The sequence below is a fragment of the Haliotis cracherodii genome, unplaced genomic scaffold (assembly GCF_022045235.1).
Source record: "Haliotis cracherodii isolate W230 unplaced genomic scaffold, xgHalCrac1.p SCAF_14, whole genome shotgun sequence".
NCBI classification, from domain to species: Eukaryota; Metazoa; Mollusca; class Gastropoda; order Lepetellida; family Haliotidae; genus Haliotis; species Haliotis cracherodii.
The window spans coordinates 17,913,952-17,933,937 of record NW_027266269.1 but is presented as its reverse complement, the minus strand read 5'-3'; the positions used below and the strand labels follow the sequence as shown (position 1 = coordinate 17,933,937).

At 41.2% G+C, this 19,986-nt stretch overlaps 2 protein-coding genes across 4 annotated transcripts in view; one reads left to right on the top strand and one right to left on the bottom strand.

Annotated features, from left to right (window-relative positions):
• The window catches only part of LOC139461044 (dynein axonemal heavy chain 6-like), a 103,042-nt gene extending 94,468 nt beyond the window's left edge, over positions 1 to 8,574 (bottom strand). The window contains exon 1 of the mRNA XM_071242551.1: positions 8,430 to 8,574. The gene's annotated coding sequence lies outside the window, so the exon portion shown is untranslated. The remainder of the gene's footprint in view (positions 1 to 8,429) is intronic.
• Positions 1 to 19,986, top strand: part of LOC139461046 (tropomodulin-like) — a 38,405-nt gene that overhangs the window by 8,410 nt on the left and 10,009 nt on the right. For 2 of the 3 annotated variants that reach the window (XM_071242553.1, XM_071242555.1), the window contains exons 2-7: positions 14,353 to 14,495; positions 15,552 to 15,708; positions 16,078 to 16,206; positions 17,959 to 18,045; positions 18,708 to 18,838; positions 19,144 to 19,251. In XM_071242553.1, coding sequence (XP_071098654.1) covers positions 14,367 to 14,495; positions 15,552 to 15,708; positions 16,078 to 16,206; positions 17,959 to 18,045; positions 18,708 to 18,838; positions 19,144 to 19,251 — 741 coding nt within the window. In that variant the 5' untranslated portion in view covers positions 14,353 to 14,366. Of the gene's footprint in view, positions 1 to 12,229; positions 12,368 to 14,352; positions 14,496 to 15,551; positions 15,709 to 16,077; positions 16,207 to 17,958; positions 18,046 to 18,707; positions 18,839 to 19,143; positions 19,252 to 19,986 lie in introns of those variants that run through there. The other variant, XM_071242552.1, reaches the window with a different exon arrangement.

Here is a 19,986-nt window from a genome sequence, read left to right as displayed (position 1 = left end):
AGCATTGAGTGCAATAATGTAGAATTAAGTATTAAACCTACTTTATAGCCGGTTATCAGTGATATACAAGTCACCCCCCAAAAGCAATAACATTAGTTACTGTTTAGCATTATTAACAAGAACTTAGAAAATTTTAGTTCCAATATGGTGATATTTACTGACATTTGCTGCAGTGCATTTGCTAGTTACCACTTCAGGGGCACTTGTTATGTTCATCTTAGTGTTTGAAAATGAAGATTGAACAGGTTTGTAGGTTAGATACTATTGCAATAAAGTACACACAGAGCTCCAGATAAGCTTTTGGTGTTGTGGGTATTTTACCCATGCATTTTAAAATCATTGGGTATCAGTAATTCTATCTGCGTATTCAAATTTCTGTTACCCACTAGTTTTTACACATGTGGGTATTTAAGTTAAATATTAAAAAACACTATTCATCTAGTCCCTGCAAACTGGTGTCGTGTGGGTTCGAGAGCTTTATAGGACTCAAAAATACCTTCGATACTTCCACAAGAAAGTGTGATGGCAAATGATCATGATGTAACTGTCATCGTGGAGTTTGGCAAGGTTGACGGAATGCCCGTTTTTTTCAAAATAGGTTGCTGATTTGCTAATCGAATACGCAGGGTTACTTCACAATATTTTGATGATACGCACGAGTTTTATTTTTGTAGCGTATCTGTAATGTTCGTTGCGTATTTGATACGCTTGGATTATATTTTACTGTGTATTTCTGCATTTCTGATGCGTATTTTACGCAGTTACGCAGCTTATCTGGAGCTCTGACACAGTTTGACATGTTTGAAATCCGAGATCTTCAAGTCAGCATTTTGTGTAGCTCTCTGTAGCATGTCAGGTGTAAGACAAGCTTTCCTTGAAGACTGCAATTTTGTTTGCATAATTATATGTCTTCTCCAATGATGACTGTTTATGATGACAGTTTGGGGAATTATTTTGTTTTGTTGTTTTTTTCATTTGGATTAGAGTTTACAAAAAATGAATTTAACTAAATCTGTGAGGGGAAATGGTTGTTTTTTCAGTATAATTTTGGAGTTTTAGCTGCTTGGAAGCTAGGAAGTCCTGTATATAGCTGGAATATTGCTCAGTTCCACGTTTAACAACAAACCAACCAACCAACCTGTAATAGGAGACCGAACTGAGACAGGTTCGGGACTATGTTCTAAGGAAACAGTTTACAACTATCTGTCTGATCATGAAGAGGAATGTTGCTCAACTTGACACACAATCAGGGTTAGACATGGCCACTGCTCGTCAGCGACCCTGAAACACTGCCAGGTCTCACCCCCAAACTTGCCAAAGACTTATCACAGTTACTGTTTTCCAGTTATTGTTGATATCTGACTCGTAAAAGAGAACTTGGACCAGGAAATTCCGATGTTTAGACCTGCATCACTTTTATTGAAATGAGAACCAAAAATTCTGTATTTTTATAGCATTACACCATGTAAAATATTAATATTAGCACAGACCTCTCAGTGTTTGTTTTTCCTTTCAAAAGATGGTGTATTTCCCACGTTTCCCTGTATCAATCTATAAGTTAGTCGTCTCTCATTTAATCCTGAGGGTTTTTGCCCTTGGCTGATGTACTCTTGAATTGTTTCAGTTGTTTAAAGGCAAACTTAATTGAGAGTATCATACATACTTAGAAATGACAAGGTTATCAAGCAGTTGACAGTCGATTCTCTCTTGTTTGCTAAAGCACAGAAAGTATTTAGTATTGATAAGAATGATGAAGGAATGGCCTAATGGTGCCTATTTAGTGGGTTTTTTTCGGAAATGAATTTTTGAAAATGGACAGGGAATAAATTTGCCAGGACCAGTATTTTTAATTTGCTGCCAGTCGGTTAGGGCCATGTGTTAGATTAACATTATAGCCTCGGAATTGAAAATATATTTTACAGAAAAAAACAGTTGTTAAATTATTTTAATAAAATATAATGAAGAGGAGCCCAGAGACTGAACTACAGTAATGTAGTCTTAACAACTATTATAGGCTTGCATAGACTGTATTAGATATATATCTGTTTCAGGATCTGTAAGATCAGCAATTTAAAAACGTTAGTAGAAACATGGCTGGTGTTGAACAGCCCACCCTCCCCAGGCACACCCTGCTGATGTAAAGACAGCCTACTGACATCAGACATGCACATACGTGTGCAGTCTGTACATATATCATCTACATTCTTCTTCTTGTACGTCAGCGTGGAACCAATTATTCCTGGAAGATTCTCATGCATGTCAGTAATGTAAGATATTAACAGTTACCATGACAACCTGGAATATCAACATATGTTGTTTCATCTTCAGTAATAACACACCTGTTACATGAAGACTGCAGGTCATTGCTATATTATCATCATCACATGGGTTCAATTAAGGATGTGGAATTGCTCTGATTTATGTCCACCATGGCTCCACGACATCTGGATAACATTCTTCACATCATGGATTTGTGTCTTCAAAATAATATTGCAGGGTAAATGATTGATTGGCTAGGAATAGCATGACTAGCTCAGTCGCTGCAGCAGGAACGACTTTTGTAGTTCAAGGACATATATCATGTAGAAAGAAGAAATATGTCTTCTTTATTTCCCTTGTATGATGAGGTGAGGTTAAATGGGGTTTAGCAGCGTATTCTAAGTTATTGGACTTAAATGGTGGTGCATAGGTGTGCTACTTAGGGCATCTCAGCATTAGACACATGTTAGAAATTGGCACATCCTATAGTCCTTGCCAAACTGCCCCATAGCTATGGTAACCTAAGGACCAGTAGAAATGTGCCCAGGTTGTTAAGGGTTTTACTATATCATTACAAGGACTAGTGGGCTCAAACTGTTAGTTTCTGTCACTGCATCTTATGAGCTGACAGAAACGTTCAACAAATGAAGTGACAATATATGTATGATAAATTCCTCCTGGAATTTATTAGTCCCATTTTGGTTTTGGATGATAACATACACAGATATATGTCCAGAGATTTTGGAAGAGACAAAAGTCATTCATCATTTTAACTAAAAAAAATCGAACTTGTGTATATCACCTGTATATAACTGTATATCATAACCAAACGTAACTAAAACATGATCATGCCTTCGATGATGTATTCATGTCACACATCTTCTCGGTATCATGCTTATTCCCATCATGCCTTCGATGATGTATTCATGTCACACATCTTCTCGGCATCATGCTTATTCCCATCATGCCTTCGATGATGTATTCATGTCACACATCTTCTCGGCATCATGCTTATTCCCATCATGCCTTCGATGATGTATTCATGTCACACATCTTCTCTGCATCATGCTTATTCCCATCATGCCTTCGATGATGTATTCATGTCACACATCTTCTCGGCATCATGCTTATTCCCATCATGCCTTCGATGATGTATTCATGTCACACATCTTCTCGGCATCATGCTTATTCCCAACATGCCTTCGATGATGTATTCATGTCACACATCTTCTCGGTATCATGCTTATTCCCATCATGCCTTCGATGATGTATTCATGTCACACATCTTCTCGGTATCATGCATATTCCCATCATGCCTTCGATGATGTATTCATGTCACACATCTTCTCGGTATCATGATTATTCCCATCATGCCTTCGATGATGTATTCATGTCACACATCTTCTCGGTATCATGCTTATTCCCATCATACCTTCGATGATGTATTCATGTCACACATCTTCTCGGTATCATGCATATTCCCATCATGCCTTCGATGATGTATTCATGTCACACATCTTCTCGGTATCATGCTTATTCCCATCATACCTTCGATGATGTATTCATGTCACACATCTTCTTGGCATCATGCTTATTCCCATCATGCCTTCGATGATGTATTCATGTCACACATCTTCTCGGCATCATGCTTATTCCCATCATGCCTTCGATGATGTATTCATGTCACACATCTTCTCGGTATCATGCTTATTCCCATCATACCTTCGATGATGTATTCATGTCACACATCTTCTCGGTATCATGCTTATTCCCATCATACCTTCGATGATGTATTCATGTCACACATCTTCTCGGTATCATGCTTATTCCCATCATACCTTCGATGATGTATTCATGTCACACGTCTTCTCGGTATCATGCATATTCCCATCATACCTTCGATGATGTATTCATGTCACACATCTTCTCGGCATCATGCTTATTCCCATCATGCCTGTCCAAGTTGCAGTCTCAGTCAGTAGACCTTGGGCATGTTTAAAGGTCATATGCATATTCCCATCATACCTTCGATGATGTATTCATGTCACACATCTTCTCGGTATCATGCATATTCCCATCATACCTTCGATGATGTATTCATGTCACACATCTTCTCGGCATCATGCTTATTCCCATCATGCCTGTCCAAGTTGCAGTCTCAGTCAGTAGACCTTGGGCATGTTTAAAGGTCATCCAGATGGCAAACTGCAGGAACTTGGACATTGGGTGTTTTTTATATGGTCTCTGGGTAATGAAAATTATGATATTTTTAGACAATGTTCATGGTTAGAAGTTCCTTGTGTTTTTAGTGCAAAGGCATAGTTAAAATCAATATGCCAGGCTTATTATAAGGTCCCAGGGCCTGAAAGTTAAATATGGTATATTGTGAGATGTTTATTCTGTGATACCCATGATAACAGATAAGTGTGACAGACACATGGAAAATGATGAACATGTGATAGATTTATGCACAGTATAGGCTCACAATGACTTTGAGTATTATCAATTCTTGGTGAAAAGGAAGGTGGCTAACTCAGTTTTAGATGTCTATATTACTGCTTATTATCTAGCCTTGGTGACGCTTAGAAGATGAATCACAAGTGTTCTTCATTGGACCTACATCGCATCAAGAGCAGTTATGGGTGTCTGTCATTTCATCCATTGACCTGACTGTCCACATGATCATTGATTCATTCAAGGCTCTAAAGTAATTAACGGAACTTACCGTACACTACACCATTTCATTACTAACGGGTATACAGGACCGTCATATTGCCTGAGAGGACCCTTAGAATGTATTATTGGGGGTCCCGTGGACCCCACTTTTGTGCGTCAAGGTAAAGCCCCAATACCTGATGTTAGATTTGTTACAATTGAATATCCTAACATGAAAGCTTTTTTGGCAGTGCAAGAAACACGAGGATGTCAATAAGAATGTGTGGCTGTAAGAGTGCAGGCTACAGTGATGACATGTTATGATGACAGAGATGTGTGCAGACACCAGCCTGTGGGGCACGAGGGTGTTGAAAGTAGGTGTGTGTTGTGGTCCCTGCAAACACAAGCCTGGGAGGGGCCTGGTGGCCAGCGTGTTGTCTCATCACACACAGGGCGATTCAGCCTGGAATGTGCCAGTTAATTAACCCCGTAACCTCCAATAGAAACTGCTTAGAACCATGCAGCTTCAAGGGCAACTGCTAATACCATGACAAGCCAAGTTCAGTCACAGTGATATGTGGCACAGGATGAAGCTTGTTATACCAATCCTAACACCCCTAAAATAATGAACGGTAGGAATAAAGTAAATCTGAAAAGTACAACAAATATTATTCCACTGATGCTATGTTCACCACAAAAACATTTTCATACAATAAGTTAAATTTTAAGACAGACAAGACAAGCTTTCAGAACTAACGCTGCTCCCATGGGAACAGATTCTGGTAAGTCTTTAAAGAACAAAAGAAAACATCTGAATTGTCTTTTTATGTTTACATTTTCCCAACCACCATGACCACAAAGTGCACAAACCAGGAAGTTCTGCAATAAGCATAATAAGATCAGCACACCAAGAAATGTTAAAAAGCATGTTGGTTGACGTAACAAGGTTGATGTAAAGGCATTGGTGTAAAGTTTGGGCATGACCACACATCCTGTAATTACTTCTATTCATTGAAGGGATGTAACAGAGCATGTCCAGACTAACATTACAGACATACTGTGAGACCAGTGAGAGAGCAGCCCTGTGCCCCACTCTCCTGGGATTCTGCACACAGCATGGCGTTATGTAATGTTGAATCAGCCACCCCTTGTTACCTACATTATGTAAATAGTGGGTGGCCTTGGCCCAGGTGGTCAGTCAGCTAGTGGACGTGGGTAGATCACTACTACTATACCAGGATTTCTCAGCTGGTAAGGATTGACAATTGTTTTTAAGGGTTCACATAGTCAGTGATAGCAAAGAAACTTGCTGCTGTTTTTCTGTCTTTGTGAGATGGTAGGGGGAACAATGGGCTTCCCCTGAATAATGAACCTGTGTATTTGATGTACTTTGTGTTGAAAATATTCAATTAAATGTCCTGATTGTATCCGTGGTGATGCAAGTCATGATTCTGGCATTAATAATTAACACAATGTTAGCATTTGGTCTGTCATTGTTGATGGTGTTGCGATATGTCGTGTTATGTAAACGGCATAGGTATTAATAACCTTTTTAAACAGACATATTTTATTACAGGATTGATACAAGATATTTCTGTTTTCATGATATATATATAATTTGGTTCTGTCGACAGTACACCTATGTCCCCCTTCAGAACAGATAAGAAGTCATGATCATGATCCCAATATTTGGGATGCTAATGTCATTCAGCAGCCTTCTATATATCCCTTCTTACAGAACCAGGGAGTATATCGGATATATGTTATATGATATATGTTTAAAACAGTGAACCCCCTTGAAAATTCCGCCCTGACCCTTCTCAGCTCTATGCAGCCAGTGCTCATTCCCTGATCCTCAGTTCTTAGTCTGACATCAGGAGACTGGAGGAATCCTTTGTACTCGAAGGTTCCCTCATTGTGTGTATAGAATTATTGATATCTAACCTTCTAGCTTGTCTAGAGAACTTTATTTCAGAGACTATTTGTTGGTCTACCTTCAGTATTTCACAAGAAGTACAGCATCATGATGAGGGATAGTTTCATACATATTATAATATATTTGTAGGGTTTTACATGGCGCAGAAATGTGCGCCCAGTTCTCACAAATGTATAGAATAGGCACAGAGAAAAAAATATTGCCTCCCAAGGATAATAATATTCATTGTACCAAAGTCTGACAAGAAATATAAAGGTTGTATAAATTAAATACTCAAATCTCACATGCCAGTTGTTTACTTTTCTGCGTATTATTATTAACATGCATATAACAGTGTAACCATTGGCAACTTATGCTATATCACATCCACCTACTTTGAAAGAAATTACTTACACTGACATGTCCACATTGCATTACATTTCTCTGATTAGAATACATTTCCCTGTTTCATTAGTTATACATGTATATGTGACTCGTGAGAAAATAACTTAATCAGCTCAAATGACATTATCCTCACAATCACCCAGATTGGTTTAAGAATAGGCTCATTGTGGGAAATTTCACTTTGTATTGTTGAGTGTAAAAGGGTCACTCAGTTCCCTCATCAATGGCCTTTGTAATTAAGAGTAAACATGGGACATTCCGGTGAGCGTGGCCTTCAGTCTCTCCCACCACTGTCCACCTGTGCGGACGCTCGGACGCGACACTGGTATACTCGACACGATGGAGGAATTCAAGGAGGGTCAGTTGTCTTGTCCTTAGTAATGGTTATAACTTGTTCGTCGTTGTTGGTAGATATTATGGTATTTATCATGGTTATGATTTGATAATCACAATGAATCAGTGGAGTTGGTCTCGATGGAAAAAGGCACATTTAAAGTAGTGCGGTGTTGTGAAGTTTCTACATTTGTCACATAGGCCACTGTTCCTCATGCTGGCTGAGCTATAATGAAGTAAAATCAAGTGGTTACAGGGTGTGGCCATACTGAGAGCCACCACCCCTATAACATAGACTGGTCCACTTGAGTAGTGGTTTGTCTGTACCAGACTCCATTAACAAGATTATTTACACGCCAAAGCATGGCCAAAGCTGTAACTCAAACATTATACATGTTATAAGGATAATCATGAATCAGTGATATTTTTTACCTACTCTGATCTTTTCGCCAAGAAATACCAAAGACAGTTACTTAAAACAGTTATGAGTTGTGACTATTGGACATGTGTCTTCATTTTGCTCATATCTGAGATGGACATGGTTGACGTGACTTAACAGGAGACACAGGTCGACTGTGACTTGCTGATTCTGTGATGACGTGATACAGTGTGGTTTGTTGGGGCCAGGATCGATCCCACTGTGATGTAACTGCAGTAGTTACATACCCCTTCGCCCAATCATTCCCTCATGTACGGACACTGCTGGACAACAGTTGAGGGGATGCGTGTCCCCAGAGGTGGTGGTTGCTCGTACCTGCTGCTGCACAGTTTTACATCACAGCACCCAGCCCAGTGGGGAGAGTGCTGCATGACATCTTCTCACACAAGGCTTCTACTCATTACAAACACAACATTGACCAACCTGAGAGGCGTCCCCAGCAATGTCAGATCCATCAGCATTTTGATGTATCCAAACGTGAATCCCCTCCGTCAATATTTAAATCTTCAGAACTCCAAACTGTCCTTGGTGTTGAAGCAAGTGCAGCTGATGTGAGATCATCATCAGCCATTACCAGAGCTTTCTCAGTGATCTGTGCCCCGAGCTCAGGTTTCTCCGCAGACTTCTATGCATGATGCTATCTTGGCAAGAACTGCCAAAAATAATTTGGGGCTTTGCACAGATGTGCCACTCAATCTGTAATGACTTTCAAATTTCTAGTTTAAATCTTGTTCGATTCCAATAAGCCATAAACTATGACAGCAGGAATCTTTTTTGTGAAACCCTTACCTATTTATTGTGCATTCAGATTCAATTTTGTAAAAGTAAAGTAAAATGTCAAAAGTTGATGATTTTCTATAGTTTCTATATGGTCATGATAGTATTTAACTAAACTTATAAAAGGTTCTCAGAGGTAAAGCTTGTTGTCATGCTCTTGTTGTGCATTGGTGGTTTGTTTTCATCATCTCTGCGTCCTAAGCAATGTAACTTGTGCCAGAACACAACAACATCTTGTGTTGTCTCTCCATGTTATGTTTTTGATACTGAGGAAAGAGGAAAAAATGTAACCCTGGTAATGAATGATATTATTTAAATTAGAATTCTAACCCAGCAACAACCCTAATATCTCAAACTGTAACAGGCTATGTCATAAATTATCATTTGCCTCCAAGGTACGTTATGGTTTTAAAGTAAGGGGTTCCTAGGATCCTTGATGTTTGCTCCTATCGTATTTGAATCTAGGAACCCTCGGAGCTTTCAGCAGTTAAAATTAGGGTTATGCAAGGGACTGCTTGACTTTCATGCTTTATATCGATCACTGTTTTGTATTTAGTTGCAAGGGGGCACTGGTGGCCCAGTCATCTAAGGTGCCATGATTCGCTGTGCAGAGTTGCGTCCCTTGGGCACGTCAGAAACCTATGCTTGTGGGTTTGAATCCCGATTTGCCCCGATTATGTTTCTAGGTTTGTCAGCACCGTACCCGTGCTCATGGGTTTCACAGAAGTGGTAAAAGTCTGAGACCTGCATCACTTCGGGCTTTCCTCCCACATTAAGCTGACACGCTGTGATATAACTGGAATACTGTTAAAAGCGGTGTTAAACCCAACTCACTCACTCACTCACTTTTGTTGCAAGACCCTGTGACAACATGGTGATGTTTCTCATCAGTCATCCCCCCCCTCAGGAGCCCCCCAACCATCACAACTTCTGAGAGGGAGCACCTTGTTTATAACATTAAACCTAAACATATGGTTTTGAGATGTCCTACTCCATAGTTGTATTCTCAGCCTCCTCACTATAGTGGGAAAAAGGGGAACTAAATTGATAATTTGATGTTAAGATTTTCCTGACCAGGGATTTAGGAACATGAGTAGCAATGAGGAAGACTGTTGTCTGAATGTCTGTTGAGGGTGGTGATGGGAGGACATGGGTTTATTTTAGTTGTGACCTTATAATGAGGTTAATGAGTAATGAGTACATATGACTGATTCCTAGGTAAATATAGATGGTTTGGAAGTTTTGAGGCTCTCCATGGGGGAGGGGGTATTGAATTAAGAGGATGGACAATTTGAAATGGTTTTTGTTTGTTTTTGCATATGTTCTGATAAGTACGCAGTTGAAAATGGCATAAGAACGTGCAATGTAAATAAGGGGCCTATAACAGTTATGTGCTCTAGTGAAAACAAACAATGATATCTTAAAGGCGACTAAATTTGTCGCAAGAGGGAACCAACGGGATCAGGTGGTCAGGCTCGCTGACTTAGTTGATGCATGTCATCGTATTCCAATTGCTTGGATCGATGCTCATGATATCAATCACTGGATTGTCTGGACCAGACTCTGTCATTTACAGACCGCTGTCATATAGCTGGAATATTTGCTGAGTGTGGCATTAAACAACAAGCAAACAAACAAACAGCTCGTAAATGGTTTGTGGACGTGGCCCAAAACCTTCCCTTTTTGATGGACGCAGAGCTCCAGATAACTTTTTGAGCAATTGAGTTTTTACTCGAAGGTTTCCATTTTAATTGGGTTATTACATTTTTCATTGGGTAACCAATATTTTTCACTTATCTATTCATCACTCTATTATTATTTTTTCCAAAATGAGTGAGAAAGTAAATTAGCTCGTAACTAAGTTACGGAAATTAGCTCCGCATGCTGAAAAAGCTTCATTGGGTATACGTGTGCTGTTTTCAAACAATTGAGTTTTTCATTTTTTGCATGCGTTTCTCTACGCAAGTTCATAGAAAGTAATTGGGTTTGATTAGTTTTGGGGTGTATTTTACGCAAATTCGCAGCTTATCTGTAGCTCTGTGGCCGTCATTGGATGTGTTGGGATGGTTGTTTTCATTCTTCATGTTCCTGCTACAGCATGTTTACTACTCAAAAGAATTAAACAACACCTGATTTGTTCATATGACGAGTTAATCTGTCATGGCAATGAATGATTAACTGTAGTCATAGGGGTGAAACAATACAGGAAGGTCACGATACGATACATATTGCGATACACAGGTCACGATACGATACATAGTAGGATACATAGGTCACGATATGATGCATATTGCGATACATAGGTCACGATACGATACATAGTAGGATACATAGGTCACGATATGATGCATATTGCGATACATAGGTCACGATACGATACATAGTAGGATACATAGGTCACGATATGATGCATATTGCGATACATAGGTCACGATATGATGCATATTGCGATACATAGGTCACGATATGATGCATAGTAGGATATATAGGTCACGATCCGATATATATTGCGATACATAGGTCACGATACAATGCATATTGCGATACATAGGTCACGATACAATGCATATTGCGATACATAGGTCACGATATGATGCATATTGCGATACATAGGTCACGATACGATACATAGTAGGATACATAGGTCACGATCCGATATATATTGCGATACATAGGTCACGATATGATACATATTGCGATATGCATATTTACATCAAATCACAAGGATTGACTATAAATATATCCCAGCAGGTTCAAAAAGAAAGCAGCTATTGACTCTACTGAACTTGAAACACTTAATTACAGCACATTTTGCAATATCTGACTGACAAAATTGCTCCAGGTCATTCAATGAGTAAGTTATTTACTTTAGCAAGTGTATTGTCATGTATCAACACGGAAAAGGCGTATTGTGTAGCGTATCGTGGCATGAAAACTCTCAATGCACCGGTGCGCCGATGTATCGTTTCACCCCTAGTAGTCCTATGAGAAAATCAGGTGTTTTTTTCACTTTGAATGATAGACAATGTGGCTGCAACTCATACCCAGTGCCTATTCATGTCACTGGACCACAACACTTGTGTCCCTGTACTTAAAATATTTAAACACAAATACTGTCAACAATTTGAACGAATTTTTCTTGATTCTTTGGTCAAAACCCCTGATCTGATCTAAGAATTGTAAGGCTTTTTCAAAGTAATTGAAATGGAGAGTTAATTGCAAGTAACCATGGTATTAATGATGCTTACAGTCGAAGTGGTCATCCGAACGGTTTATGTTCATATCTATGTTTTTATCACATGTTAAACATTGAAACATGATACCTTTTACTTCATGGGTCTATGGTAGTGGAAATAGATTTGTAACCCTAGAATGTAATTGTGTAAGTTACGCTGTGCTCCCCCACGGGTGGGGAGCCTCAATACTCAGCCCAACTGCACTGGCAGTGTGTGGCTTATTCATTACATCATAGGTAGCGCACCAAACTCTTGTCGTGTTTCCATTACTCTGGTGGATTTACCTCTCCTCTGGCTTACAGAATTATACATCAACACAGATAAACAAGCAAACTTTCAAAATGGCCGGTAAGTTTGGATATTTTCCTGTGTCTCATCATCATGGCCAGTATTGCCATTTGTCCTTGGAATCGTTTGGATTGTATTAGGGATTGGATTACTGCAGCCTGACACAGAGAGGGGTGGAGAGTTTTATGTAATATTTTGACGACAGTGTCCATAATAATTTTTATACTCTCTTCATTATGTGACGTGTTCGAGTGAGCGACATAATGAGAGGCAGTTACCTCATACTGACTTCAGCAGCAGGTACTTGTGTTCCGTGATGAACTTAGTGAACCTTGTCAGGTACTGTCAGTCAGTATGGTTGTCTTAGTCATCATAGAATGTTCTTCAGGGCTGATACACTGTTTTCTAGGATTGTGTTTCATCATTCATATCACTAATTACAGCATTTAACTACTCACTCACTCACTCACTCACTCACTCTATTTGCTTAAACATAGGAAATGTAGAAACACTCTTCAGGGTTCAAAATTCCTCATAAAAGTGTCTATGGCAAGTTTAAAAACATGATAACACAGTTAAAATACATTCTCAATGCTTTGACAATAACATGCTAAAAAGCACAAAATCACATTTTTATAAATGTATATATGTCTTGTGACAACTTTAATATGTGAAGCGAGTGATGGACTGTTCAGAGACATGTGGTGAAAATATGAACATGGGTAACCAATTAATCAACAGACTTTAAAATTCCCTAAAAAAACATTCCTATTGTAGGCACACCTAAGCATCCCAACAAGTACCCTGCCCTGAAAACACTCCTTCCTACCCTCTCTAAACATGCCCTGCCCTGAAAACACTCCATTCCTACCCTCTCTAAACATGCCCTGCCCTGAAAACACTCCATCCTACCCTCTCTAAACATGCCCTGCCCTGAAAACACTCCATCCTACCCTCTCTAAACATGCCCTGCCCTGAAAACACTCCATCCTACCCTCTCTAAACATGCCCTGCCCTGAAAACACTCCATTCCTACCCTCTCTAAACATGCCCTGCCCTGAAAACACTCCATCCTACCCTCTCTAAACATGCCCTGCCCTGAAAACACTCCATCCTACCCTCTCTAAACATGCCCTGCCCTGAAAACACTCCATTCCTACCCTCTCTAAACATGCCCTGCCCTGAAAACACTCCATCCTACCCTCTCTAAACATGCCCTGCCCTGAAAACACTCCATCCTACCCTCTCTAAACATGCCCTGCCCTGAAAACACTCCATTCCTACCCTCTATAAACATGCCCTGTCCTGAAAACACTCCATCCTACCCTCTCTAAACATGCCCTGCCCTGAAAACACTCCATCCTACCCTCTCTAAACATGCCCTGCCCTGAAAACACTCCATCCTACCCTCTATAAACATGCCCTGCCCTGAAAACACTCCATCCTACCCTTTCTAAACATGCCCTGCACTGAAAACACTCCATCCTACCCTCTCTTAACATGCCCTGCCCCGAAAACACTCCATTCCTACCCTTTATAAACATGCCCTGCACTGAAAACACTCCATCCTACTCTCTGTAAACATGCCCTGCCCTGAAAACACTCCATCCTATCCTCTCTTAACATGCCCTGCCCCGAAAACACTCCATTCCTACCCTCTCTAAACATGCCAAGCAGCTAAACACTTGTGCCTACTTGTGGATGGTCTAGACTCAGGCCACACTGATGGTGGATGGTCATCCTGATGTTGGATGGTCCAGACACAGACCACCCTGATGGTGGATGGTCTAGACACAGGCCACCCTGATGGTGGATGGTCATCCTGATGTTGGATGGTCCAGACACAGACCACCCTGATGGTGGATGGTCCAGACACAGACCACCCTGATGGTGGATGGTCCAGACACAGGCCACCCTGTGATGTTGAAAATCTAAAATTTGATTTATTGTATCATTATACTACATAATTGTATGTCCTATTGGCATGTATTGTGTGGAATAAGCACTGTATAAATATGTATAACATGATGTGTTGTATGTTGCAGACCTGACCTCTGCGATGTCGGCTATTCTGCACAAGGACAAGGACAAGGAAGTCCCGGACATCGAGTTGGAGGACCTCGACGATCTCCTGACTCAGCTCACAACCGAGGAGTTGGAGGAACTCAACGGAGATTTTGACCCCGATGTGAGTGTCTTGTTCCTGTCGCTAAGGCTGGCTATGTACTTGTCTTGTCCCTTGTCCCAATTGTACCTCCTTTAGAGGTGTCATCACTATATCATCCCCTCAAAAGATTTTCAAAGAGACTTTCTCGCCCATAAGTGTAATTTGGATGAAAAGCTACTTTCAGTGTAATGTAAATTGAAACCCAAAGCTGAGCAGTTTTAGTGAATGGATCTAGAGTAATTATCACAACTACTACAAGGACCTCCGTCGTCCTCTGACACTACTACAATCACCTTCTGTCATCATCTGACACTACTACAATGACCCTCTGTCTTCATCTCACACTACTACAATCACCTTCTGTCTTCATCTGACACTAGTACAATGACCCTCTGTCTTCATCTTACACTACTACAATCACCTTCTGTCATCATTCGACACTACTACAATCACCTTCTGTCATCATCTGACACTAGTACAATCACCTTCTGTCATCAACTGACACTAGTACAATCACCTTCTGTCAACGCCCTATGGTCAGTTTAGACATTTTCTTGCCGCGAATAGCTGCAAGATTGCTGATGCGGCGTTAAGCAAAACTTACTCACTCATTCACTCACTCACTCTGTCATCAACTGACACTACTACAATCACCTTCTGTCTTCATCTGACACTATTACAATCACCTTCTGTCATCAACTGACACTACTACAATGACCTGTCATCATCTGACACTATTACAATCACCTTCTGTCATCATCTGACACTATTACAATCACCTTCTGTCATCATCTGACACTACTACAATCACCTTCTGTCTTCATCTGACACTACTACAATCACCTTCTGACATCATCTGACACTATTACAATCACCTTCTGTCATCATCTGACACTACTACAATCACCTTCTGTCTTCATCTGACACTACTACAATCACCTTCTGTCTTCATCTGACACTATTACAATCACCTTCTGTCATCTGACACTATTACAATCACCTTCTGTCATCATCTGACACTGCTACAATCACCTTCTGTCTTCAACTGACACTACTACAATCACCTTCTATTGTCAGAACTCCCTGCTGCCCCCCGGCCTGAGATGCAGGGACCAGACGTCGAAGGAGCCGACGGGACCCTTCAACCGCCAGAAGCTGCTCAAGTTCATCGAGAACCAGGCCAAGCAGGAGAAGGACTGGGAGCAGAACAAGAGCTATGTGAAGGAGACCCGAGGTAACCTGCTACCATTCCCTGCCAGGGGTTAAGTTTTGTTTCAAAAACACTCATTTCAATGTATTGCAAACTAGGCTTAAGAGACAGGCCAGTCATTTAACTTGTAAGAAGTCATGCATACTTTGTTGAAAGAGATTAGATCTCCACCGACTTAGAGATTTAACAATGAAACCTTCTTTGTCTGTATGAACAGTTTTCAGGATTAATGAATCAAGGACATGACGTTTTGTCTCCATTACGTTAGTGTTCAGTAATGCTGCGGATGGTGGCGTCAGATTTTGGAGGACAAAGAAGTTTTCTATGTTTGTTGGTTTCTATTTGTTGCTTTCAATGAATGCTGACTTTGCCCTGTGTCTGGTTGTTGTACAGGCAAAGTGTTCAAGAAGAAGGAGGAGGAGAAGCCAAAGAAGAGCAACGATGATGGTGACTTCAACATTGACACAGAGTGGGACGACATCCTTACGGAGGCTTCAGAGGAGGAGTTGGTGGACCTGGCCGGTGAGTACACTCACACTGTACATGCCAACCCCATGCTCCCACATACTCGCACCGTACGCTCCCACCATACTTACCCACGTAGTACATGCCAACCATACCTTCCATGTGATACGCTCCCACCATACTTACCCACGTAGTACATGCCCACCATACCTTTGGTACACTCCCACCATACTTACCCACATAGTACACTCTCACCATACTTACCCACGTAGTACGCTCTCACCATACTTACCCACGTAGTACATGCCCACCATACCTTTGGTACACTCCCACCATACTTACCCACATAGTACACTCTCACCATACTTACCCACGTAGTACACGCCCACCATACCTTCCATGTGGTACACTCCCACCATACTTACCCACGTAGTACACGCCCACCATACTTACCCACGTAGTACACTCTCACCATACTTACCCATGTAGTACACTCTCACCATAACTTCCATGTGGTACACTCCCACCATACTTACCCACGTAGTACACGCCCACCATACTTACCCACGTAGTACACTCTCACCATACCTTCCATGTGGTACACTCTCACCATACCTTCCATGTGGTACACTCCCACCATACTTACCCACGTAGTACATGCCAACCATACTTACCCACGTAGTACGCTCCCACCATACTTACCCACGTAGTACATGCCCACCATACCTTTGGTACACTCCCACCATACTTACCCACGTAGTACACTCCCACCATACTTACCCACGTAGTACACTCTCACCATACTTACCCATGTAGTACGCTCTCACCATACTTACCCACGTAGTACATGCCCACCATACCTTTGGTACACTCCCACCATACTTACCCACGTAGTACACTCTCACCATACTTACCCATGTGGTACACTCTCACCATAACTTCCACGTGGTACGCTCCAACCATACTTACCCACGTAGTACACGCCCACCATATTTTGCATGTGGCACTTGCCTTGTAGTAGAAGTTATCTCCCTTATGGTAGGTGTCCATGTGTTGTCGACACACTGCGCTACAGATCAGTATGTATCAGTGTCCACAGTTACCTTCGACCCGTGAAGATCTCGGAGTAGAATATGTCTTCAGCAACCCAAACTTGCCGTAAAAGGCGACTATGCTTGTCGAAAGAGGCGACTAACGGGATCTAGTGGTCAGGCTCGCTGACTTGGTTGATGCATGTCATTGAACACAATTGCGTAGATCGATGCTCAATCACAGGTTTGGCTGGTCCAGACTTGATTATTAACAGACCGCTGTCATATAGCTGAAATATTGCTGAGTGCAGCGTTAAACAAACAAACAAACTGAGTTACCTTCCTTCCTATATCTCCATGTGTTGTGTTTGTGGGTCGACACACTGCTCTACAGATCAGTATGTATCAGTGTCCAGAGTTACCTCCCTTCTTAGATCTCCATGTATTGTTTCTGTCGACACACTGCACTACAGATCAGTATGTATCAGTGTCCAGATTTACCTCCCTTCCTACGTCTCCGTGTGTTGTGTTTGTGGGTCGACACACTGCTCTACAGATCAGTATGTATCAGTGTCCAGAGTTACCTCCCTTCTTAGATCTCCATGTATTGTTTCTGTCGACACACTGCACTACAGATCAGTATGTATCAGTGTCCAGAGTTACCTCCCTTCCTATGTCTCTCTGTGTTGTGTTTGTGACGACACAATGCACTACAGATCAGTGTGTTTCAGTGTCCAGAGTTATTGCGTTTCCTACATGTGTACTCCATGTGTTGCAGCTGTTCTGGGCTTCCACAGTATGCTGACCCAGACTCAGTACTACGCCTCCTTGCAGGACGAGAAGATCAGTGAGGGCGGCTTCACAGGTAGGTTACCCTCGTACACTCAGTTGCTTCACATAGACTCATCATACGGCAGAATCCCTACCAACCTGTGCTTGTTTGTACAAGCAATTCAATGAACCAGTTGGTCAGACTCACTGCTTTGGTTCATTGCATGTCATTGTACCAGGGCAATGGGGAAATGTTGGTTCATAGTATCAGTCACTGGTTTGTCTGGTAAATATTGATTATGAACAGGCTGCCGTCATATAGTTACACATTAACCAGCATTCTACCATGATATTGAAGAATCCGTAATTCTGATTGGTTAAACAGAGGTATCAATTATCCTTTTGACCCCCGACACTGGGACTACATCAAATTTAGAAATTTAGAGTAGGTTTTTCTCCTAATTAAGCCGTACACACTTTATCACATCAGCTAATATTGAAGCAAAAGGACTAGAGTAAAGTTTTAACAGGTCTCAGAGACTGCTATTGTCTTCACTGGACTCTTGCTCTTGGTTGCTCTTTCAATGGAACCATAATTTAGGAGCAAAGTCAAGTCAACATGAATAAAAATGGTAATGTCTCTTAGTTTTGTTTCAAATCTCTCTGTTTGGAGGACAATCTGTGTGAGACTATGCTCCCCGGTTGGTCTGGTCATTGTTTCTCAGTCCGTGTTTAATACAAGTGTGTTGGATGCAGGTCATGCTCGAGCCCAGCAGTTCAAGGCCGTCCCGGACGAGCCCTTGAATGACACCGACATTGAGAAGAGCATAGAGCAGCTGAAGAGCAATGATGCCAAGCTTATACACCTTAACCTCAATAATATCAAGGTGAGATCAGCTAGACAGTCCATGTTCAGTGTGTATTATACAAAACTGGTTTGTGTGGCCCTACCTGTGAATTAGTCTGCTCTGTTTTTTGGAACTGTTTACTATTAGCTTAAAGGAAATAATGACACAATCATTTTAAGAACTATGATAAAAACAGTCTAAAGAACTATTTAAGAAGTGTCATGAAGACTTTGTGTGGCTGTTATAACAACTATTGTTTTGAGGGTTCGATTAGGATGTTCATGGAGAGCCAGGAGTGTTGAAACTGACACAAATCAATAGCCGCGTGTGTTACTTTGTTCCAGAATCTCTCCATCGAGCAGTTACTTAATGTATGCGAGGCCCTGAAAACAAACAATACACTGAAGATCTTCGAGATGGCAGGTGTGGCAGCCACCGACAAAGTAGCCAAGGTATACCCCCCTCTCCACAAGTTCAAATAGTAGCCGAGTTATTGTCTCAAGGTACATGATTAATGGTATCATGGTTATTGTCTCTGACGGTACATGAGTAATGGTAGCCGAGTTATTGTCTCGGAAGGTACATGATTAATGGTATCAGGGTTATTGTCTCTGATGGTACATGAGTAATGGTAGCCGAGTTATTGTCTCAAGGTACATGATTAATGGTATCAGGGTTATTGTCTCTGACGGTACATGAGTAATGGTAGCCAGGTTATTGTCTCTGATGGTACATGAGTAATGGTAGCCGGGTCATTGTCTCTGAAGGTACATGATTAATGGTAGCCAGGTTATTGTCTCTGATGGTACATGAGTAATGGTAGCCGGGTCATTGTCTCTGAAGGTACATGATTAATGGTAGCCGGGTTATTGTCTCTGATGGTACATGAGTAATGGTACTTGGGTCATTGTCTCTGCAGGTACATGTTTACTGGTAGCCGGGTTATTGTCTCTGATGGTTCATGATTAATGGTAGCCGGGTCATTGTCTCTGCAGGTACATGTTTACTGGTAGCCGGGTTATTGTCTCTGATGGTTCATGATTAATGGTAGCCGGGTTATTGTCTCTGATGGTTCATGATTAATGGTAGCCGGGTCATTGTCTCTGAAGGTACATGATTAATGGTATCAGGGTTATTGTCTCTGACGGTACATGATTAATGGTATCAGGGTCATTGTCTCTGATGGT